Below are 24,408 nucleotides of genomic sequence, written 5' to 3' on the forward strand. Positions count from 1 at the left end.
TGTAATGGTTAATGATTTCATTATTGGCCTACTAATGTTGCATCAATAATTGCCATATTTCTATTTGATTTTCCTTTCAATTTGTATTTTTTAACGTGGGAATTGCTGGATAAATTATTTCATCTTTTTTATTTCAGACACTAAAAACCCTTATTGTTGGTCAGAAGAAGAAATAGCTCATTTGTATGATTATACCAATGTGCTGCTTGCGGCTGATGGTAGGAGGTTTTTATGAATATATCTTTGCATTAAAACATCAGTACTGCAGAACTTTTAAATACTTTGGTGTATTTCTGAACATTTTGAGATAAACCAGAATCTTTCCATACATAAGAGGGCAAAGTTTTTCTAGCATTATGTTTGTGCCTTTTTATACATATAGAGCAACCTGGTTACAGCCCCTCTAAAGATCACCAGAAGACCAGATATAATAACTTGTTTCTTTTATCATTATTATATGCTGCCTGGGAAACTGAGCCAAACTTCAGCTGTGGTTCTTTTTTTTAAAGCTTTTTAATTTTACTTTAATTACAGTTTATTTATTTATTAGTGTCACAAGTAGGCTTACATTAACACTGCAATGAAACTACTGTGAAAATCCCCTAGTCGCCACACTCTGGCATCTGTTTGGGTTTTTTCTATTTATTACTTAAAATTAATGTGTATCACACTATCATAAATTGATCTGGATGCAATCATCTGTAATTTCCTCCCTAAATCTTTTTACCTCCATCTTCTTTAAGACCTTCCTTCAAGCTCATTGGTTTGACCAAGCTTTTAGTCAACCATCAGAACCAGCTGAATCTTGATGGAATAATAGTGCCTGCTTAAATCAACCAACAAGTTCAAAGAATTAAGAAATAAAGGGAGTGATGTTGCGAAGAAAAATTCTAAGTCCAGGGCGAGCATGAAGATGGGAGAGTTTCTGATCCGTTTTTTAGGCGAGTTCAAATCTGCAATCTTATCCACCTAGACAAACAAGAACTCCCTCAAAAGTAGTTTCTGCCCTGTGGGGGAGGAGCAGGGCTTAAATCACTCGAGTGACATCCAGTACCAGAAATATCGTGAGAGACATGAAATTGATTTCTCAGATCTTGCATGATCTTACTGGCTTGCCCACCCCATCAACCACAGGGTAAGATCGTTTCCCCCCCCCACCACCAAAAGTGTGAGTGGTGCCAATCTCTCAAACTTGCTGTTTGATTTATACTATTCTGTGTTAGATTTAAATAAAAGGCACCACAGTCTTCACCTCCACATTACTTTTAAAAACATGCTGGATTAATACATTAACTCCCTATTAAACCTACCAAAGAAAGACAATTGTTAATGAAATGCCCATGAACCTCTCTGACCCTGACTGGATCTGTAGTATAAAAAAAAGTGATGTTCAGTGTCAACATTCAGAGCCAGAGCATTCATATTTACACAACTCGCAAAACTGTAATGTTTCAAATTGTTAGCTGAGGACAATCACTTGTCCTCAAAGAGAACAGTTTAAACTGTTCTACTTCATTCCTTCATGTTGTAAATTGTTAGCGATTTTAAAAATGCTCCTGTTTATTTCTTAGTCTATACCTGTTTTGACTCTTATTTACCAGTTTGCTTTTCCCTTGTCCTCTGCTTCATTCTCCACCTCTAAATCTGAAGGAAATGCACAGCTGGTTCCACCAGTCAGTCAGGTCCCTGATGTCCCACTGCCCTCACCATGACCTTGAGTCCTAGCTTCCAAGCCTCAGGTCAATATAACACGGGGGTACCCCAAAACGTGATGGCCATCCTCTACCCCACCACACTGGAAGTTCCAAAATAAGGTTTCCACTGCAATTGCCGGAGAAGTACAAACTTTCCATGGACAATTGCCCTCCACTAGAAACTATTCGGAAATATGATTTAAATCACAAACTTTGGGCAGCTCCAAATGTCTGACATCAATAGTTACCCCTGAAAAGTTAGTTGGATTAAAACCACTTATAGCTTCTGGGTAGCTATTGTACAGACTGAACCTCCTACTGGCCTCACAAAATACTCCCGAAATCCCACAGGACTCCCCCATACTCAATAAAACTTCTTGCCAACTCCTGAATCCTCATCTGACTCCCCTACCACCCTCACAACCCCCTCGCCACACTCCTCCCATGGGAATCCCCACCCCTTGGAACTCTTTCTTCTACTCTCTAAACCCCATGGGACCACCCAACTCCAGAATACCACCCCATCCCCCTTGCCCACGGGTCTCCCTAAACTCATGTGACTTTCTCCAACACACGCACACAGGCTCTTCCCCTCACCCCCTCCCAACGGTCCAGCTACCAACCTCCCCATAACCATCCCAAGGTCTCGCTCCCAACCTCCCCAACCATAAACACCTGCCAACAGACCTGACCCCACAAATCTTACCCACTCACTTTATACATTTATTTTTCTAGCTTGTCAGAAAACCTGTAAACCTTTGAACTTACCTGCTTCATAGCTGCTAATGCTGTTAAAAAGCGGGTGTGTCTTACTTAACTGCAACAGAGCTAACTTTAACAATAGGCCCTGATAACAGGTTGCGCTGCATAGATGTTGCCCATCCTGAGTCGGAAAGTTGGACAAAGATAGGATTGGCTGGAATGTCAGGTAAATATTTTTGAGTGGAGCGAAAATCCGACTCAATTGCCAGTCCTGAGGAAGTTATATCCTCTTATCAGCTTCTTTGTTGTGGCAGGTTATGGTGCAAAATATTTTTGAGTAGAAGGATGTCTAACTAACAGCGCACACCGTGAGATAGATTTCGTAGAAATAAATTTCATATAATCCCAACAGTGCAGAAGGACACCATTCAGCCCATTGAGCCTGCACCGACCACAATCCCACCCAGGTCCTATCCCTGTAACCCCACCCTACTAATATGCCTGACACTAAGGGGCAACCTATGGCCTTGGTTGATTTAGGCCAATCAACCTAACCCGCACATCTTTGGACGGTGGGAGAAAACTGGAGCACTCGGAGGAAACCCACGCAGACACAGGGAGAACGTGCAAACTTCACACAGACAGTGACCCAAGAAGCTAATCGAACCTGGGTCTCTGGTGCTGTGAGGCAGCAGTGCTAACCACTGTGCAACTGTGCAGTGAAATATAGACCATAATCTCCTTTAATGCAGCATCCATTTTTGCCTGATTGTATTTCATAGAATCATAGAATACCTACAGTGCACAAGGAGGCCATTCGGCCCATCGAGTCTGCACTGACTACAATCCTACCCAGGTCCCATAACCCCATGCATTTACTCTAGCTAGTTCCCCTGACACTAAGGGTCAATTTAGCATTGCCAGGCCACCTAACCCACACATCTTTGGAGTGTGGGAGGAAACCAGAGCACCTGAAGGAAACCCACAGGGAGGATGTGCAAATTCCACACAGACAGTGACCCAAGCCAGGAATTGAACCCACATCCCTGGTGCTTTGAGGCAGCAGTGCTAATCACTGCCACAGTGCTGCTGTTCTAAGAAGTGCCTTTGATAATTTGCTGGGTTTAAAGGCATTGTATAAATGTAAGGCAGTAAGCTGATTTCTAGAATCAACTATGCATATTTCATGTTATGCATATTACTTTTCCTACATCTATTTATTCTACCTATTATCCACAGATCTTTCATTCTGTTGTGGAACTTATTAGAAATGCAGCAGTTGATGGGATGATGCCACTGAATCTGCTGACTGTGAATCTGGAATGCTCTTTCTCAGGACAGCCTGCATCCCAGCAGTGGCCACCACTCCTGCCTGGTGTTGCTGGGAATACAGATCTGTCGACCATCCAATTGACCACTCTCTAAAATGTGACTTCCTCCCAAGATAGGGGCAGAAGTCTTGACAAAAGCTATAACATTGCAGCCACTGTCTGGTTGCTGTGGGACAGCTGACAGGATTGTGAGTGGGCTCACCACTGACATTTTAGCTAGTTCTGGGGAATTGGGGAGGAGGTGCACTGTGGGAATTACAGCACCCCAAAAAATCCAGTCCTGAGCCACAGCATTCATATTCAGCATTCTGTATTGTAACCTACGGACCTGACAAAGTGCCATGCTCCAAATGTCTGCAGTGAATAGAATGACAGCCAATGGTGAATAAACAACACTAGCCATTTGTCACAATTATATTTTCTCACAGATTCTTTTGCATTGGAGATTTTTGTAATTAGAAAGCCATTTGGCCACAGTTGCCTCTGCAGGGAATGGAGCAAGCAACCATGTAATTTACCAATCAGATTGAAGAATCATTAATGAGCAGAATCTGAATCAGGAAGTTTCAGCATCAAACCATGTATATAGACAAATAGAAAGAAAGAGAAAAACATTCTCTTTGAGCCCTAAATCTTCCTGCTGTAGGAACGCATCATCTAAGTACAGCAACTCCACACCATTTAATATGTTTTAATGCTGTGTATCTCAGTGGCACAGTAATTAGCACTGCTGCCTCACAGCGCCAGGGACCCGGGTTCAGTTCCGGCCTAGGGTGACTGTCTGTCTGTCTGTGTGGAGTTTGTACATCCTTTCCATGCTTGTGTCAGTTTCCTCTGGGTCCTCCAGTTTCCTCCTACAGTCCAAAGATGTGCAGATTTTGGGGACAACCCATGCTAAACGGTCCCTTAGTGTCCAAACATGTAAATTGGATGGAGTAGCTATGATAAGTGTGTAGGGTTACAGGGATAGGGTGGGGAGAGATACACTGTGAGAGAGTCAGTGCAGATCCAATGGGTTGAATAGCCTCTTCTGCACTATAGGGATTATATGAAATACTACTGGAGGAGTAATTCAGATGGCAACTTTCTGAGTTCCACTTTAGCTGTTTGTAAAGTCAGCAGAAGTTATTGCGCAAATGATTGTTTCATAGCAGTGTTTTGGATACTCTCACCATTATTTCATTATTTCAATATTGCAAGCAGTGTCTCAGAACGAAACAGCAATTACTTTTTAGTTGAGCTTTAGCAGCAAATGGTACATTGGAGCTTAGATTGTATAATATTCCTGGCTTTCTAAATTGCACACCCTCTAATTTCACTTTGAACAATGTTGCAGGAGATCCACTAGAACCCTCTAAGATGAACAAAAACATGCCCTGTTCTGTTGTTCCTGCCTTATCCAGTTTGGCCAAGGAAAGCTGAGTAAGTCAATTACTCAAACCCCAGCACAGCTTAAGAGCCACTAAATACTGTCTCCTTTATCACTCAGATCTTCCATTCGATCCTACCATCTAATTTTATTCATTTCCACAGCTCCCACTGTGGGTGCTTTGGTGGCACAGTGGTTAGCACTGCTGCCTCTCAGCGCCAGGGACCCAAGTTCAATTCTGGCCTTGGGTGACTTGTCTGTGTGGAGTTTGCACGCTCTTCCCTTGCCTGCATGGGTTTCCCCTGGGTGTTCGTTTCCTCCCACAGTCCAAAGGTGTATAGGTTAGGCGGATTGGCCATGTTAAAATTGACCCTTAGTGTCCAAAGATGTGTAGGTTAGGTGGATTGGTAACGTAAATGCGCGGGGTTACGGGAATAGGGCAGGAGGTATGGGCCTGGGTAAGATACTCTTTCAGAGAGTTGGTGTAGACTCAGTGGGCTGAATGGCCTCCTGCACTGTAGGGATTCTATGATTCAATCATCTGCCTTTTGTCACTTTATTATATTGAGCTTCCATTAAATTCCACCATCTCCAATACGGCTTTCCAAATTGTCATTCTGTCACTTCCATAATCCATGCAGTGCACATAATTTGTCCAGCACAATCTTAGAAGTTGAAACATTTATTATTGTTGCACTTTTGTCTTAATCACTTTGCCTTCATTTCACCAGTCTATGTTCTCCTGAAGTCGTCAGCTATCTGCCTGTTCACTGCAATTCTAGTCCGTGTTGCCTGCAAAATTTGAAATTATGCTCCTTGTTCCAGGGTCCTGGTCATTAATGTGTATCAGCAAGAGCAGCAGTCCCATTGGTGACCCCTGTGAGATGCCACTGTACATTTCTCCCCTTTCTGGTTAATAACTATTCATCATTATTCTGTACTTTCTGTTTCTTAGCCAATATTGTATCCACACTGCAACTACCACCTTAATCCCATAGGGAAAATATGCGCTTCGCCAGTTATGGTTTGGTTTAGAGTAAACTCATAACTTCAGACAAGTCTCTAATTTTTTTTTCCTTCTGCCATTTATCTGAGTGTCTAATTGTTGCTCTGGATTTGTTATCTTGTTTGCCAGTTGGTTTTCTATTCTATTTTTAACCACTGGTTTTGTCTCTCGCATTTTCTTCACAAGTTATTTGCAGAGATTTGAATCCAATTTTATTCTTGTTTCCTAAGTATTGTTGGTCACATGGTTGGGGATACAAAAAATATCAGCCATGATTAAATGGCGGAGAAGACTCAATGGGGGGCCCATGGCCTAATTCTGCTGTTATGTCTTATGGTTTTATGATTGGTCTGTGCCTGTAACAGGTTTCCATTTTTGCCCATTCAATTTTGAGCCTTTTTCAGCAAATAACAATTATTAACATCATCTTTGTTGCTTTCCATTGAGGAGCATCCTTATTTAAAAAAAGAATAGAAAGTTTATTTTAACCTCTCCATGTGGTGGCACAGTGGTTAGCACTGCTGCCTCACAGCAAAAAGTCTGACAACACCAGGTTTTAGTCCAACCGATTTATTTGATAATAGACTCACAAGCTTTCGGGGTTAGACGAAGGGACTAACCCCGAAAGCTTGTGAGTCTATTATCAAATGAATCGGTTGGACTAAAACCTGGTGTTGTCAGACTTTTTTACTGTGTTTACGTCAGTCCAACGCCGGCATACCCACATCATGACTACTATCGACGCCTCACAGTGCCAGGGATCCGGGTTCAATTCCAGCCTTGGGTGATTGTTTGTGTGGAGTTCGCACATTCTCCCTGTGTCTATGTGGATTTCCTTCGGGTGCTCCAGTTTCCTTGCACAGTCCTAAGATGTGTGGGTTTGGTTGATTGGCCATGCTAAATTGTCCCTTAGTGTCGGGGGATTAGCAGGGCAAATACATGGGTTTACAGGGATAGGGCCTAGGTGGAATTGTTGTCAGTCAGGCTCAATGGGCCGAATAGCCTCTTCCGCACTATCGGGAGTCTATGAAATACTACTGGAGGAGCAATTCGGATGGCAACTTCCTGAGTTCCACATTTAGCTGTTTGTAAAGTCAGCAGAAGTTATTGCGCAAATTATTGTTTCACAGTGTTTTGGATACTCTCACCATTATTTCAATATTGCAAGCAGTGTCTCAGAAAGAAACAGCAATTACTCTTTAGCTGAGCTTTAGCAGCAAATGATACATTGGAGCTTAGATTGTATAACATCCCTGGCTTTCTAAATTGCACACCCTTTAATTTCACTTTGAACAGTGTTGCAGGAGATCCACTAGAGCCCTCTAAGTAGAATCCATGTAGAATGGCCTCCTTCTGCACTGTAGGGATTCTATGACTCTCCAAAAGGGAAGGCTAAGAATAATTTAAGCTGAGAAGGAGTGCATCATTTTCTGTATTTCAAGTGAGCCTTCAGAATAGAGGCAAAGAGGTGCTCATCCATTTCAGAATCTACCCAGCCACATTCATTATCACATAGGAGGCATGAGAGTAATTTACACAACCAATATCGTATGAACACCAATTAAAGCAAACTCTGTGTTGTATAATTAATGGTGAGAGGGCCTTGTCAGTCTGCCTGCAAACTCATACCTATATTGAGCTGACTCTGTAACCCTTCAAAGAAAATGCATTAATTCAATCTCAAACACATTCCCATAATGCTTTACAAAGAAACACAGAGAATAGGAGCAGGAGGGGGCCATTCGGCCCTCCAATAATTCCTTGTTTTTCCTCTACCTCCTTTTTTAAACAGTTGGGTTACATTACCCTCCAATCTGCAGGAAATGTTCCAGAATCTGTAGAATGTTGGAAGATAACACTTTAGCTATCATCTGTGGTCAAAGAATGCTGAATAAGTACCACACATTCATGGGATAGTGACTTCAGTTCCTCTTACACCTTTGATTCTGAATCGATCCACTCATTTCACGTCAGTATCTCATCTAATCAACATATTGCATTGAAGCATCTGTAGTGGTTGTCAAGTGGTCTTAAACAGCTGAGGTGGAGTCATTTGGAGCGGTGTTCATTTTTAGTGTGAACATCGAGTATGTGGGTGAGGCACCCAGTTCCATTTACCCTCTATTAAGTATATCCCTTTCTATTTTTTATTGCAGTATTCTATGATGATGATTTGACAGATGCATTTTTTCAGACAATGTACAGAATTTTGAGTAATCTGAAAAATCGGAGCATCACTTATCTTTCTGTAGAGAAACGGTAAGTTTAAAAAGGAAGTTCACAGGAACTGTACAGTGTATGTTGTGAAAACTGCCTTATCTGTGTTCTGGGTGAAAATTTTGCAAGAAAACATATCAGAAACTGACATACAATGCAATTTATTGTATGTCAAAAAATGCTGTCAGCATTCTTACTTCTTGCTAACATTAATAAACATAGAACAAGTAGAGAAACATAATTATATCGTGCCATATTCTTAGTTTCATGCCAAAGGGGAAAGTTGTTTAATGCAAGTGTTCATCAGTGCAACTGTTCAAGTCAGTTAAGGCAGGCTAACAACTGGTTGAGTTGTTGACTTCTTGTTGTATTGCAGCCAATGAGTAAGCTGCTTCCGATTAAGGATAAACTTACACTACAACTGTGCACGTGAAACACAAACTATTCCAATGCCAAAGTTATATTGTAAATTGATCTTTAATTCCTCTCTCCTCCAGGGTTTGTGCCTGTCTTCTTTATGCACCATTGTTGAGCTTTCCTCCTTCATTCTTATGCCTCTTCCTCTCTTTGCTTTCACATATATCTCTATTCTTGTCTACTTATACTTTTTCCCCTCCTTTCATATACTTTTGTTTCTATTTTTCTCTTTTCTCCCTAATGTTGGATGTTGAACATTATGGCTATTTGGATCGTAATGAAAAATGATGTTACTAGAGTTAGGGTTGATCAGTCTATTAATTAGAAATTACTAGCTATCTCACTCGATCTTTGTAGGTTTGATTGGTTAGTTGCTGCAAAGCAGGCTGTTCATTTGTTCCCACACCACTACAGAGTGAGATGAGTATTATCAGTAAAAATTTGGACCTCTAGAAAAACACTGCCAGTGAACTTGTGGATTTTGACAATAACTATTCAGCATAGGTACAGCCACAGACTCTGCCACCTGGAGCACAGTAGATTGTTAGCCAGTTTTCCACCTGAGCTCTGGATCTTCAGTTTTGAACATTCCTCAGGCAGGTCCAATGGAAAGAGGTGTGCAGCACTGCTGGGATCAGGAATTGCATCCATCCAATGCGCTGCTGCTGAGAAAATCTATAGTACTGTAACACTACATTCTGCACTCTCTCATTTCCTTCTCTATGAACAGTATGTTTTGTCTGTATAGTGTGCAAGAAATAATACTTTTCACTATATGCTAAAACATATGACAATAATAAATCAAATCAAAGTCTTTTTCTGAAGTTTACGTGGGCATTTTTCAGCATGTAGCAAGTGCAATGCTATTAATGGATTCTCATCTCTCAATCCCTGGAGCATTTAATTCTGTTGCCTTTAAAATAGACCCTTTCTTACATCTAATTATAATAATCAGGTATCCAAAATTGTTTTTTGCTTTCTTTTTAATGATGCTTATCTGTCCTAGAGTGAAAATGATCTTTGGGTTATTGCATTTGATCCCTATGTGCAACATACAGCAGCTGCATTGTAAAATAAATGAGGCAGAAGCATCTCAGAATGAAGTGCTGTCAGCTCTTGGTTGCACCACAACTCTTAATTTTATTTCTGCTCTCTGAGCTTTTCTTTTAAAGAGCAATGTTTGTATTTTTAGCAGTGAAGCCCAGCAGAGCCTTCCAAATACTTTCCAGTCAGAAATGAAAGCTGCCATTGTACAAGATCCACATGAACAGCAATTTTGTGCTGTTGTGGAATCTGTCCTGCAAAGCAAATGAATCAATTTATGCAGCAGTGGAAGAATCACTTGAACATGTCTTAACATAAAGGCAGCACTTGTACAATGGTAAAAATTAGAATTGAGGTGCTAACTGCAAATCGTTTTAAATGTATCCATTGGCATTGTCCCTGTTGCAACTTGCCAAATGGTCTACCTGGTTTACAATCTTAATATAAAATTCTTCAGTGATTGGCTACTTAGAATGCTTATGAGAAAGTACAGTAGATTGTTTCTTTAAGGCAAGAATCTTGGGTGGAGTGTGAGGAGGCAGGTAATGGTTGCAGGCGATGCAGTCTCCCCTCCACAATAATAGTCCGGTAGCTGTGGCTACAAATAATTATTTAATTTCCCTTTACATCTTCAGTGTGGCTTCATCTTGAGGTGCCCTCACGTTCACCTGCCTGTTGCAGTTGTGCCCTCCTCTCTAGATGGAGCTTGTAGTCTTGACCAGGAAGTGTAGACAGACTTTTTTGTAAACTACAGTTTGATGTGGCTGTCTTCGAAAAGGAATCAGAATAGACTGGCACAATAAGCTGTTGTTCACAGTATTTTGACTGATGCAATAGCTTATAAAATTTAGTATGAAGGCTGCTACCCAGGGGAATCCAAATCCTTTCAGTGATCAGAGATTCCCAAGTTGTTGAAGCATAACTTTTCCACACGTATTCTCAGCAATCTCCACCAACAAGTTTTACTGTACATCAAACTCTAGTTTACGAAAAAGCCTGTCTACATTTCCTGCTGTCGTGGGAACATTCTCTCTTCCACCTTCTTTCATTGGGAAAAGGATACAAAAGTCTGAGGTCACATACCAACCGACTCAAGAACAGCTTCTTCCCTGCTGCCATCAGACCTTTGAATGGACTTACTTTGTATTAAGTTGCTTTTTCTCTACACTCTAGGTACGACTGTAACACTACATTCTGCACTCTCTCTTTCTCTATGAACGCTATGCTTTGCCTGTACAGTGTGCAAGAAACAATACTCTTCACTGTATACTAATACATGTGACAATAATAAATCAAATCAAAAAGCCATAGTACCAATACAGATCCATAAGTACACGCATCATCTCAACTGGAAATGAAGAGAAAAACACATGACTTCTCACAATCATTTGCCAAATAAGTGATGGAATATGGATGTGTCTACAGCTTCAGTTGTGACAAGCCTATGATCCACTACATCTTCAGAATAACCGTGCATCATAGGACTGTTCTTGAATTGTCAAACTTTTTTTGAAGCTGCTTCTTAATATGCTAGTTTTCTAGATTGACACTTTGATACAATGTAGTCTAGAGTGGAGTATGGTCACTGACAGATATGATGTGGGGAGATTACTTCTTCCTGCCAGACTCAGCAAGCCAGATTTTTTTGGCATGTTTTTTAGTAGCAAGAACCTCATGAGCAAACCATGACAGGACCCATCCAATAAATCTGTCAGGTTTTGTTTTGGCCAGTCAAGATACCATCCCCATGGATCATAGATGCCCTGCTGATTAATAATATGCAATGAAAGTTTTGTTTTTCATAAGTTTATTACGAAAAGGAACCCAACATTAGCCCATTCCATCAAACATGGGAAAGGTGGGACAAATCAAACAGTGAAATATCTTTAAAACTTATTTTACCATCTGTTAACCTTCTTAATAGAGGAAGGAGTGTGATGAAAGCCTAATTGCACTAACATGTTAATATAGTATTGCATCATATAAATGATTCTGTACTGGTCAGTTGTTAGTTTAGCACTTTGGTTTTGTGGGATCTAAAGGTCTGTCCAAACCCATCATTTTGGTAAAATTAAAGAGATTTAGAACAAGCCAGTGCAATTTTGATGCAAGCAATAAATTTTGCCACAAAAAAAATGCAGTGACAAGAGCAATTGCATTTATGTGTAATTTTCCAAGCATTTACTAACAGTAGGAAACCTGGCCCATTGACAATATGTATTGGAAAAACGTTTCATTCAGTATGCACCATTGGCATCACTCCCAAGACTTTAAAGATTTGTTTTTCCCTGAAGGTAATATCATATAAAGAGATCTGAGTAGCTAGGTACATCCTTATAAGGACATTTGTGCATCTTTTTATTAAGGAGCAAAACAACCAAAGTATTCTCTTCATAAAATCAATAGATGTGACTTTAATGGATTGTTAGAAATTTCGCTAGCAGTAAATTTACAGCAAGGTCATTTATTAAAGCTCAATTGTAATTTTGTTTCAGGCTAAACTTTACCTTGAGAAAGATGGATGTGACATGTGATGCATATGATCATTTCCGATTGTGTTTGGCTGACCTGGAAAGCATTAATGATGGGAAGACTAAATTCATTGTGGAAGCCATCAAACTTACTTTTCCACAGTTTCTTTTTTATGAACGAGTGGAACAATTGGTAAGTGCTAATGAACTTTGGGGGGCGGGGATATGGAATAATTCAGTTAGAAACATAGAGCATAGAAAAGCTACAGCACAATACAGGCCCTTCAGCCCATAAAGTTGTGCCGAACATGTCCCTATCTTAGAGATTACTAGGCTTACCCATAATCTTCTATCTTACTAAGTTCCACGTACTTATCTAAAAGTCTCTTAAAAGACCCTATCAAATCCACCTCCACCACTGTTGCTGTCAGCCCATTCCAAACACCCACCACTCTCTGAGTGAAAAACTTACCCCTGACATCTCCTCTGTACCTAATCCCCAGCACCTTAAACCTGTGTCCTTTGTGGCAACCATTTCAGCCCTGGGAAAAAACCTCTGACTATCTACTCAATCAATACCTGTCAACATCTTATATATCTCTCTCAGGTCACCCCTCATCCTTTGTCTCTCCAAGGAGAAAAGGCCGAGCTCACTCAACCTATCCTCATAAGGCACGCTCCCCAATCCAGGCAACATCCTTGTAAATCTCTGCACCCTTTCTATGGCTTCCACATCCTTCCTGTAATGAGGTGACCAGAACTGAGCACAGTACTCCAAGTGGGGTCTGACCACGGTCCTATATAGCTGCAACATTACCTCTCGACTCCTAAACTCAATTCCTCGATTGATGAAAGCCAGTACACCATACAGCTTCTTAACCACAGCTTCAACCTGCGCAGCTGCTTTGAGCGTCCTATGAACTCGGACCCCAAGATCCTTCTGATCTTCCACACTGCCAAGAGTCCTACCATTAATATTATATTCTGCCATCCTATTTGACCTGCCAAAATGAACCACTTCACACTTATCTGGGTCGAACTCCATCTGCCACTTCTCCGCCCAGTCTTGCATCCTATCAATGTCTCGCTGCAACTTCTGATATCCCTCCACACGATCCACGACACTCCAACCTTTGTGTCATCAGCAAACTTACCAACCCATCCCTCCACCCCAGAACAGATCCCTGGGGCAGTCCACTGGTGACCAACCTCCATGCAGAATATGACCCATCTATGACCACTCTTTGCCTTCTATGGGCAAGCCAGTTCTGGATCCACAAAGCAATGTCCCCTTGGATCCCATGTCCCCTCACTTTCTCAATAAGCCTTACATGGGGCACCATATCAAATGCCTTGCTGAAGTCCATATATACAACATCTACTCCTCTTCCTTCATCAATGTGTTAAATCACATCCTCAAAAAATTCAATCAGGCTCGTAAGGCATGATCTGCCTTTGACAAAGCCATGCTGACTATTCTTAATCATATTATACCTCCAAATGTTCATAAATCCTGCCTCTCAGGATCTTCTCCATCAACTTATCAATCACTGAGGTTAGACTCACTGGTCTATAATTTCCAGGGCTATCCCTACTCCCTTTCTTGAATAAAGGAACAACATCCGCAATCCTTAAATCCTCCGGAACCTCTCCCGTCTCCTTTGATGATGCAAAGATCATCACCAGAGGCTCAGCAACCTTCTCCCTCGCCTCCCACAGTAGCCTGGGGTACATCCCATCCGGTCCCGACAACTTATCTAACTTGATGCTTTTCAAAAGCTCCAACACATCCTCTTTCTTAATATCTACATGCTCAAGCTTTTCAGTCTGCTGCAAGGCTGCACGGCAACCACCAAGATCCTTTTCCATAGTGAATACTAATGAATACTTTAATGAATACTTCAAGTACCTCTGCTATTTCTTCCAGTTCCATACAAACATCACATTTGATAGGTCCTATTCTTTCACGTCTTATCCTCTTGCTCTTCACATACTTGTAGAATGCCTTGTGGTTTTCCTTAATCCTGCCTGCTAAGGCCTTCTCATGACCCCTTCTGGCTCTCCTAATTTCCTTCTTAGGATCCTGGGGATCATTAATATTATATTCTTAAGTTCTAGGGAACTTGAATCATTGATGTTCTGATTATAGGCCTTTTGATTATCTGTGGCAATTTTCCATAGACCTTTTAAACTTCAAATTAGGCGAGCATCAGAACACAATTCCTGTAATGTGACAGTTTATACTGCTATTATTCTGTTTCTTCAGGAGGAACTCTTCAAATGAAGGCAATAAAAATATAACAAAACTTCCTCCAACTTATAAATCAAGGAAAGGGTTTAATAAAGAAACTTCATTACTCCAAACTTGTGGCCTTGCCCTAGGCCAATCCAAGTTCCCCACAATTCCCAACAGGTTCTTATTTATAACGAATCAGCTGGTCAGCTGACCATCACATCATTCTGTAATTGGTTCCATGGTTTACTGGGTCAACTGACCCTTACAGCTTGTTATCATTGGTCACATTACATCCAATACAAAGTTGTCACAGGTTACATTCTAACACTAAGAACGTAAGCTTATGATTTATCTATTTTTCTATCAGTTAAGTTTAGAGAATTGAATGAGATGTGAGGGAGGAGTAGGCAAAGTACCAAGGAAAAGAGGAACCTTCCAAAAAAAGTATCAAACAGTTGGGAAATAGAGTCTGAGAGTAGCAACAAGAAATACTTAACTGGAGTTGAAAGGGGAACATGTTAAGTCTATTTCAAGAAGAAATTGAAGGAAAGAAAAGGGATGTACTGAAGACTGACAGTCAATAGGAAAATATGGGGATAAAGTCAAATGTTCAGCAAAACAGAAACTTTTAGCAGTTACAGAACAGATAAAAAGGAATGTTGGTACTATAAAAAAAAGGAAAATTATATAAAAAAAATTAGAAAGGCCAAGAAGAAGCAGGAGAGAAAATTAGCCTAACTAATCATCAAGAAGCATCAGGGCTGCTAGTGATCAGGAATGGAAAGTAAGAATATTAGAACTATTGAGGCATAATTTTCTATCAAAATGACAGTGAAGTTAATAATGTTTGCTGTTATCTACAGCAGCCTTACAAGAGGTTAGATATGCAGTTACTTGGGACTGGCAGCAGACCATTTAGCCCCTCTTCACTCAGAGGGTGGCAAACCTTTGGAATTCTCTACCTCAAGGCTATGGAGGCCAAGTCACTGAATATATTTAAAGAAATAGATTGATATCTAGCAGCAAATGTGTCCAAGAGGTATGGGGAGAGAGAAATAATATGGCATTAAGATGGAGGATCAGCCATGATCATATTGAATGACAGAATAGGCTTGAGGGACCTCGTCCTGTTCCTATTTTCTGTATTTCTAATGTTCACTTTTGTTTCAGAAACATTTTGTGTCAGAAAATACAATGATATATATGAAATGCCAACTAGTATGTTTTTTTGCGGAGTGGCAACTTGAAGTGATAAGACCCAGCTATAAAAACTGCTATTGCTTGAATTCCGATTGCAATTGTGTGGTAATGCATTACCAGTAGTCTAACATACATTTTCTATAACCACAAAAGTTATGTTATTTGTACCTATTTGTAAGGAAACATCACAACTTATGACTTATGTCAAGTGTGATATGATTTATACAATACTAATTCTTCAATTTGTTTGTCTCTTGTTTAAAAATCACCATGTACTTTCATTTTCAATAGTTAATGATTTTATTCTGGTTTTCCTCCCAGGAACTGTGGAAAATTATTGCTGAGCCACTTATCAGCAATACACAGCAATGAACTGGTTATTGTTATTGAATTGCATGCAGAAGAATGGTGCTCATTGCGGTAGTTTATTGAAGACTTAGCAGAGGAACCATGCCAATTTGTTTAATAGTGAGCTGCAGTAATGGCCATGAATCGCTATCTGTAGCATTGAAATTATTCTATACAATGTCCATGGTCATAAAAGTGTGTTGAAATCACATTCCTCTGCTGTTTTAACAGGTACTGACTTTTAAGATAAATGTATCCAATGAAATAGAGACAGACAAATTTTATACTGTAAAGATACTGAACAGATTATACCAAATACCAAATGGGCGGCATGGTAGCACAGTGGTTAGCACTGCTGCTTCACAGCTCCAGGGACTTGGGTTCGATTCCCGCCTTGGGTCACTGTCTGTGTGGAGTTTGCATATTCTCCTTGTGTCTGCAGAGGTTTCCTCTGGCTGCTTCGGTTTCCTCCCACAGTCCAATGATGTGCGGCTTAGGTTGATTGGCCATGCTAAAAATTCCCCCTTAGGTCATGAGATACATAGGTTAGAGGGATTGGGGGTAAATATGTAGGGATATGAGGTTCAGGCCTGGGTGGGATTGTGGTCAGTGCAGACTCGATGGGCTGAATGGCCTCCTTCCATACTGTAGGGTTTCTTTGATTCTATGAAATACCTCCCACTAATTTAATCAACAATTTCCTTTTGTTGCACGAGGCCTACCATCTCTAAAATAATAGGAATCTGAAAGTAGCACATCATTATGAATCCATTCTACAATTTTTACAAATGAAAAGGGCAATTTTCCTAAAAATTGTAAGTGTCGAATTTACCTAAAAACTGGAGTAAATCATGCGGGTTTCTTTCAGCAAGAGTTTCAAACTGAATCTCCCACACTCTCTGCATTGTGTGTTAGTGTGAATCAGTCCAAAAATCTGTGGGCAGGGCCTATTCCTGCTGGAGAAGCCTGCAGCAGAACGCTGAGTGGGCCATTGCACATGCGCTGATCTGTCAGTGCTGAGATCAGCACATAAGCAATGGTCTCTGTCTGCCGGTCTCCCAGCTCCTGTCTGCTGGCCTGCTAGGGCCAGCCTCAATCTCTCCCCCACAGCCCTGACTTCCCGGAGATTTCATTTGTTTTTAAGAGTATTTGAAATTGTATTTAAATTAAATTTTTAATATATTAGGCAGTTCCGCGCCAGTTTCTGGCATGGAGCTAATGGCACTGGGAGACCTGCAGAGAGCCTGCGAAACGGCGTCCACTAGAGTCTCCCAGCTCGCTGCACTGCAAAAGCAGCACAGTGGGATGGGAGAATCGCCCCAAAATGTTTTTTCTTTTTTCATTCTTATAATGCCCACTCTTCAAGAAACACAACTAAACATTGCAAGAAAAGAAACGGGGCAATTATTTTAAACAAAATGGATTGCAGTTGCCAATAAACTTTAGCATATTGAGTCAGAGCAGTAGAATGGAAGGAAGCCATTCAAATCATCTATTGTATCTGTACTGGCTGTTTGAAACAGCTACCCAATTATTCCCAGATATCTACTCTTTCTCTCTAATGCTACACATTTACCTTTTCAATATATATCCAATTCACTTTAGGAAGTTACTATAGTATCTGCCTCCAGTCTCTTACAGGTAGTGCATTTCAGATCATAGTGATTCACTGCCTAAAATAAAATGCCTCTCACTTGCTCCCGCTCCTCCAGTACTTCAGCTAATTATCTTAAATCTGTGTTTTCTGGTTACTGAACTTCTTGTCAGTGGAAACAATTTCTCATCGTTCAAACTTCTAAAAAAGCCTCAAGTAAAGCTTCACTTAACATATTCTATTCAAAGGAAAACAATCCCAGCTTCCTCTATTATCTCCACAAATCTGCAATCCCTCATTCCTGCTGCTATTCTAATATATTTCCTGTGTACCCTCAAAGGCCTCGACATTCATAGACAACTGTGGTTTAACATTTAACTATTAGCTGAATGCTAAATATAATTTATTGTGGTTGAGATTACTTTAAGACTGAGATGTACTTTACAAATATATTTTATGAATGCTGTGCAGTTTTATTTTGGTAATAAAAGATTTTTTTAAAAAGTAACAATTTATGGATTTCTATGCTTTTTTTTGCTGTTAATTCACTTGGTATCCCCTCTTCGGCTGGTGGGATGGAGATTATTTATTTCGGTGAAGTGTGAAATTTTCCGTGCCATGAATGTGCCTTCTGTTTGAAACACACAGTTCTAAAATTTTACTATTAAATACTCAGTATCCTCATTGGTTTTTAGTTGCCATTTTAACAGAAATTATCTGTGGTAACTTTTCACACAGTTTAACCTTTAATCTTGCACTTATTTAAGAATAGCTGTGTTCTTAAATGCACACTACCATATTTTAAAGATGTAAACTAGTCATTAATGGAGAGTCATGGATTACAATTATATTGCTTCAAGTTCTTAGAACATCTTTGAGCTACTACATTATTCTGTTCAGTATATTTTGCTGATTGGAATTTATTCATGCATATTGCAAGGATAATAAAATGATTTTATTCTTTAATTTTGAAAAAAGATATTTTTCATTCCTACATGCTTAGTTTTATATTTAATCTGAAGGGATGTAAATCCTTAATATACCCAGGCATACATCATGGTTTTGTAAAGACACATTCCACACTACAAAGAAATATTACTAGAACTGAACACACACAATGTAGAATTGCTTTAAAAATTATGGCTGGAATTTTACTGTCCCACCTGCCATGGAATTCAGAGCAGACGAGGGGCAGACCTCGAGTGGGATTTATGGTTTTTGGGACAAGTGAGGCCTTAAAATCTCACCCTATGACTGTGACCCTTCTGACTTCCCAGTATGTATATCCGTTTAGAAACAATCTTTTGAGACTAAATTAACTGTCTGTTCAACAAGTGTAGATTAGTTTAGGAAAGCCAACATGGATTTGCAAAAACAAATCGTGTTGAACTAACTTGACTGAGTTTTTTGATGAGATAACAGAGAGGGTTGATATACTCAATATGACAAAAGGCATTTAAAAATTGGTACACAATAGGTTTGCCAGAAGAGTTGAGGCACATGGAATAAAATGAACAGTGGTGTCATGGATACAAAGTTGGCTGAGTGACAGGAAAGACAATAATGAATAATTGCTTTTCAAACTGGAGGAAGGTATACATTGAGGTTTGCCAGGGGTTATTACTAGGTTCGCTGCCTTTCTTTATACATATTAATGACTTAAACTCGTAGAGGGCACAAATCTGAAGATGACTTGGAAGTATTGTGAACTGTGAAGAGAATAGTGATAGATTTTAAGAGGACTTCTGCTGGTGGAACAAGCAGACAAGTGGCAAATAAAATTGAAAGCAGAGACCTGTGAAGTGGTACATTATGTAGAAAAGGAATTTGAAATTAAGGATGCAGTTCTCAAGGGGGAGCAGGAATAGAGAGACCTGGGCTCTATATGCACAAATCACTGAAGGTGGCAGGACAGTTTGAGAAAGTGGTTAGAAAAGGCATGTCAGATCCTGTACTTTATAATTAGAGATATGTAGAACAAAACCAAAAAGGTTATGATAAAACTTTAGGAAAAATAACTATTTCAACCTCAACCAGAGTATCCTGTCCAGTTCTGCACACCACACTTCAGGAAGATTTTAGAGAGGATGCTGAATAAAATTACAAAACTGGTTCCAGGGATGAGGGACTTCAGTTACATGCAAAGATGGAAAACACTGTGGTTGTTCTTAGAAAGAGAGGCTTTGGAGGATATTTGATAGAGGTGTCCAAAACTATAAAGGTAAAAACAGAGTACATAAGAGAAACTGTCCTGTTGGTGGAGGAGTCAAGAACCAGAAGATACTGATTGAAGATGAATGGCAAAAGAAGCAATGAGGAATAACCTATTTTGTGCAACAAGTTACTCCCTAGGAGTATGGTGGAGACTGGTTCAAACATGATTTTCAAAAAGGAATTGAATAATCACTCAAAGAGAAAAAAATATAAAGTTATGGGAAAAGAGCAGGGAGTGTGACCAAACATAGAACATTACAGCGCAGTATGGGCCTTTCGGCCCTCAATGTTGCACCGACCAGTGGAACCAATCTAATGACCCTCTAACCTAAACTATTCCAATATTATCCATATGTCTATCAAATGACCACTTGAATGCCCTTAAAGTTGGCGAGTCTACTACTGCTGCAGGCAGGGCATTCCATGCCCTTACTACCCTCTGAGTAAAGAACCTACCTCTGACATCTGTCCTATATTTATCACTCCTCAATTTAAAGCTATGTCCCCTCGTGTTTGCCATCACCATCCGAGGAAAAAGGCTCTCACTGTCCACCCTATGTAATCCTCTGATCATCTTGTATGCCTCAATTAAGTCACCTTTTAACCTCTTTCACAAAAACAACCTCAAGTCCCTCAGCCTTTCCTCATAAGACCTTCCCACCATACCAGGTAACATCCTGGTAAATCTCCTCTGCACCCTTTCCAATGCTTCCACATCTTTCTTATAATGCAGCGACCAGAACTGTCCGCAATACTCCAAGTGCGGCTACACCGGAGTTTTGTACAGCTGCAATATGATCTCACGGCTCCGAAACTCAATCCCTCCATCAATATAAGCTAACACACCATACGCCTTCTTAACAACCCTATCAACCTGGGTGCCAACTTTCAGGGATCTATGCACGTGTACACCAAGATCTCTCTGCTCATCCACACTACCAAGAGTCTTTCCATTAGCCCCATACTCTGTAATTCTGTTACTCCTTCCAAAGTGAATCACTTCACGCTTTTCCGCATTAAACTCCATTTGCCACCTCTCAGCCCAGCTCTGCAGCTTACCTATATCTATAAAGGAGGTGTGTTTGCAGAGAACTTACATGAACATAACCAGTCAAATGACAACCTCCTCTGCTGTAACTATCCTATGAAAAAACCCTTAATGATGTTGGCTCAATTTGTTGAGATCCTTTTATTATCTTGATAGTCATGAGTTGTCAAGGAAGGAGGTCAATCAGGGTGGGTGATCCTGATGTGGGTCTTTGATCCTAGCATTCCAAGAGTGGGGGAGTGAGTGGGATTAAAGATCCAGTCTGGTGGAGTGCTAAGAGACTTGGAAGAATCAGAGACATGGCTGACGACAGTTAATGTTGAAAAGAAAAGCACAAATTTATATAGGGCCTTTGATATAATTAAACATCACGGGTGCATCATGGAACCATTACAAAACAGAATGACAACAAGCTACATGAGGAGACAGCAGGTCAAGTAACCAAAAGCTTGGTGAAAGAGATAGGTTTTAGGAAGTGTCTTGTAAGAGGAAACTGAGGAAGAGAGATGGTAAGGTGTAGCAAGGGAAATCCAGAGTTTGGGGCCTAGGCAACTGAAGGCACTTAGAATTGAAGCAAGTGTTGGCAAAATTATAATTGGGAATGCAAAGGAGGGCAGAATTAGAGGAGAGCAGATTTCTCTCAGTGAATTGTGAGATTGGAGAAGATTACAGAGCTAGGGATGGACAAGGCCATGGCAGGATTTGAAAACAAGGATGAGAATTTTCAAATTAAAACATTGCTCGACTAGGAGCCATTGTAAGTCTGCAAGCACTGGGGGTGAGCAGGGAATAAGGTTTGCACTGAGTTAAGACATGGGAAGCTATGTTTTGAATGGCCTTATGTTTATAGAGCTTGGAGTGTGGACAACCAGCCAGCTTAGTCAAGTCAAGAGATAACAAAGACATGAATGATGATTTCCGATACAGGTGAGCTGTTCGGACAGCATCAGGACATGTTTTGGAGTGTCAGGCAGGCAGTCTGAGTGATGGCACAAACATAAAGCTGATAAAAGGTATAATAGCAGTAGATTTGCTATTAAAGTGCCAACTTGCTTCCTTGAGTAGGTGGGTCACCCATTCACCTCTTGCCTCATCAATGCTAGAAAGTGGGTAGATTGAATAAGGGTTTGGGTTTGGTTTTGTGGACTTGAAGTGTGGCTTTTCTTTCAGTTAAAATTCTCCTACAGGTATTGAAGGCAAGTACAAACTGCCCCTGTCATAACTTCAAGCATTCAAGACATGTCATGACAGACCATTGCCTTCCGTCAAGAATCCTTCATTGTGCATAGTGTGCACATAACTTGATAATAACATGAAGAGAACAATTAGTTCTGGAAAATAGCATGCAGGCCTAAAAATCCATTTCGCACCTCGCGCCAAACAGTTTGTGAGTCAAGCCCAATTAGCATATTTAAAGTAGGATTGAAATATGCATAGCCTGTTCAAATCCCAGCACATAGAATTCTCCAGCCTTTGGGTAGGGTGCAATAATGGTAAGAATCACTACTAGTCTCCAGGGGGCTTGGAGACCATTGAAGGCCCCGGGTAGCAAGGGGCATGGCTAGGCGTTACCCATCGGGCAGTGTCCACCTGGCTGCGTCCACCTGGCACATTGACAATGCCTGGCAGTGGCCACCGGACAACCCTACACTCCAGTTCAGTACCGCCAGTGTGCTTCGGGGCAGTGCCGAGGGTATGGGTCCTGAGTGATGGCCATGCCTGAAGGGGGGGGGGTCGCTATGCAGTAGTGGATCTTGAAGATGGTCCTGATGGGGGGTCATGTCAGGGGTCCTGATTGGGAGAAGGGGCAGTATATCAGTGGTACTGCTGGCAGGACATGTGGAGAGTTGGTTAGAGGAACCCATCAGGACAGCCCCAAAGTCCTGATGCCAGTGACCTGTGCTGGGGAAGGGATGTGTCCAAGTTTTGTTGAAATCTTGCTTTTACTTTAGATATATTGTTTCTAGACACGCAGACTGACAAACAGGCAAAAGGATTACTTCCATCCACCATCCATGACAGATGCAATTAATTGATAACATCACCTACACTGGGGCATAATATAAAATTCACAATAAATCAATTTTTGTTTTATTCTTTTATCTGATGTAAGCATTGCTGGAAAAGTCAGCAAATTTTTGCCCAAATAGGTTTTGAGAATTCTAAAAATTAATTACATTTTACTTGGAATATCAAGATCACAGGAATAAATATAAATCACTTTAGTGGCACAAATATCATCCCCAGTTCAGCAAATAATGGACAGTAGGACTTGGTATTATATTGGAAATTGTCCCCTTTAGAAACTTCACACCATAATGCCTTTCATGTTGTCAAGTATAGATGCTAGGATTGTTTCATGACGAATAAGAGAACACTTCATTACGTAGGCTTGATTTGGTTCAATGAGCTTCGATGATATAAAGGCCCAGATCTTCAGTGAAGCAGCAATCATTGTTGGATTCCCACTCTACACAAATGTTTGCCCATCCCAACCAACGTTGCTCTGCACCTCTTGCCAGGTCTTTGAAGCCCAACTGTCTCAGACCTGAGGAATGCAGCATCCATCGAAGAGCTCCATCAGTTCACAGAAACATCAGGAGGAAGAATGGAGGCACCCCATTTTACAGCACTAGCTGCCAAATGGTAGGTTTAAATGTCCATTGTTAGTGTTGTTGAATAGCTACTTGGATGCATGGATGAATGAATAGGCAGGTGGGTAGGGTGTCAGGTAGGTAGGATGATAAGTGGGTAGGGTGATGTGGATAGGGTGGTAGGTTGGAAAGATGGCAGGTGCGAATATTTGCTTGCCGCTATATCTTAGTGATTTGAAGATTATGCCTATGACCAAAAGTTGGACTCTTCCAAGCCCCTAGAATGGTGTGTCTGTAATTTGTAGTCAGAGGTCTCTCGGCCATGGTTCCTTATTCCAGATGACAGTAACACTGTCCAATATGAAATTGGTAAGATGACCATTTACTGAGATGTCCACATTCCAAAAAACAAAATCCAGGATTCTTGACCTCACCCAAGAAGCAGTCAGTCTCTTCCTGGTTAAGTCCCCAATGGATGTCTTGGGATCCTCCATCCATCCGAGTGTCTTTGTTTGGCATAGCTTTTCAAAGTCTCACAGGAGATTGGTGGACGTTCTCACGCTTGTAGGTTATTGAGTTCCACAGTGTTGATATGTTAACCCACCCACTTGTGGTCAAGTTGGGCATATCCTTCCCTGGCCAGGAGTCACTCTACCCCTTTTGCAGCTGTACTAGCTGGTCATTCAGACTTCAGCCAATCTCTATATTTTGTTTATAAAAAGAGTCAACCAGTTCTCCAGTCTGTTGGACGCATTTGTTCAATCTTGCTGTCTCTAAAATTTTATTGTTTCTTAGATCAAAAGATGTATCGAATGATTTTTGAACTTCATCACATTTACCTGAGGATTCATTTATTCCTTGCCTTGCAATAATATTGGCCGGAATTCTCTAACCATTCATGCCTGCTGCCAGTGAGCACAGAG

At 40.7% G+C, this 24,408-nt stretch overlaps 1 protein-coding gene across 4 annotated transcripts in view; it reads left to right on the forward strand.

Annotated features, from left to right (window-relative positions):
• The window catches only part of mettl22 (methyltransferase 22, Kin17 lysine), a 65,802-nt gene extending 47,240 nt beyond the window's left edge, over positions 1-18,562 (forward strand). For all 4 annotated transcript variants that reach the window (XM_080206643.1, XM_080206644.1, XM_080206641.1 and 1 more), the window contains 4 exons: positions 138-218; positions 8,259-8,361; positions 12,276-12,444; positions 16,009-18,562. In XM_080206643.1, coding sequence (XP_080062769.1) covers positions 138-218; positions 8,259-8,361; positions 12,276-12,444; positions 16,009-16,059 — 404 coding nt within the window. In that variant the 3' untranslated portion in view covers positions 16,060-18,562. The remainder of the gene's footprint in view (positions 1-137; positions 219-8,258; positions 8,362-12,275; positions 12,445-16,008) is intronic.
• The last annotated feature ends 5,846 nt before the right edge of the window (positions 18,563-24,408 follow it).

Source organism: Carcharhinus amblyrhynchos, chromosome 18 (genome assembly GCF_965287045.1).
Source record: "Carcharhinus amblyrhynchos chromosome 18, sCarAmb.v2.hapA, whole genome shotgun sequence".
Classification (NCBI taxonomy): Eukaryota; Metazoa; Chordata; class Chondrichthyes; order Carcharhiniformes; family Carcharhinidae; genus Carcharhinus; species Carcharhinus amblyrhynchos.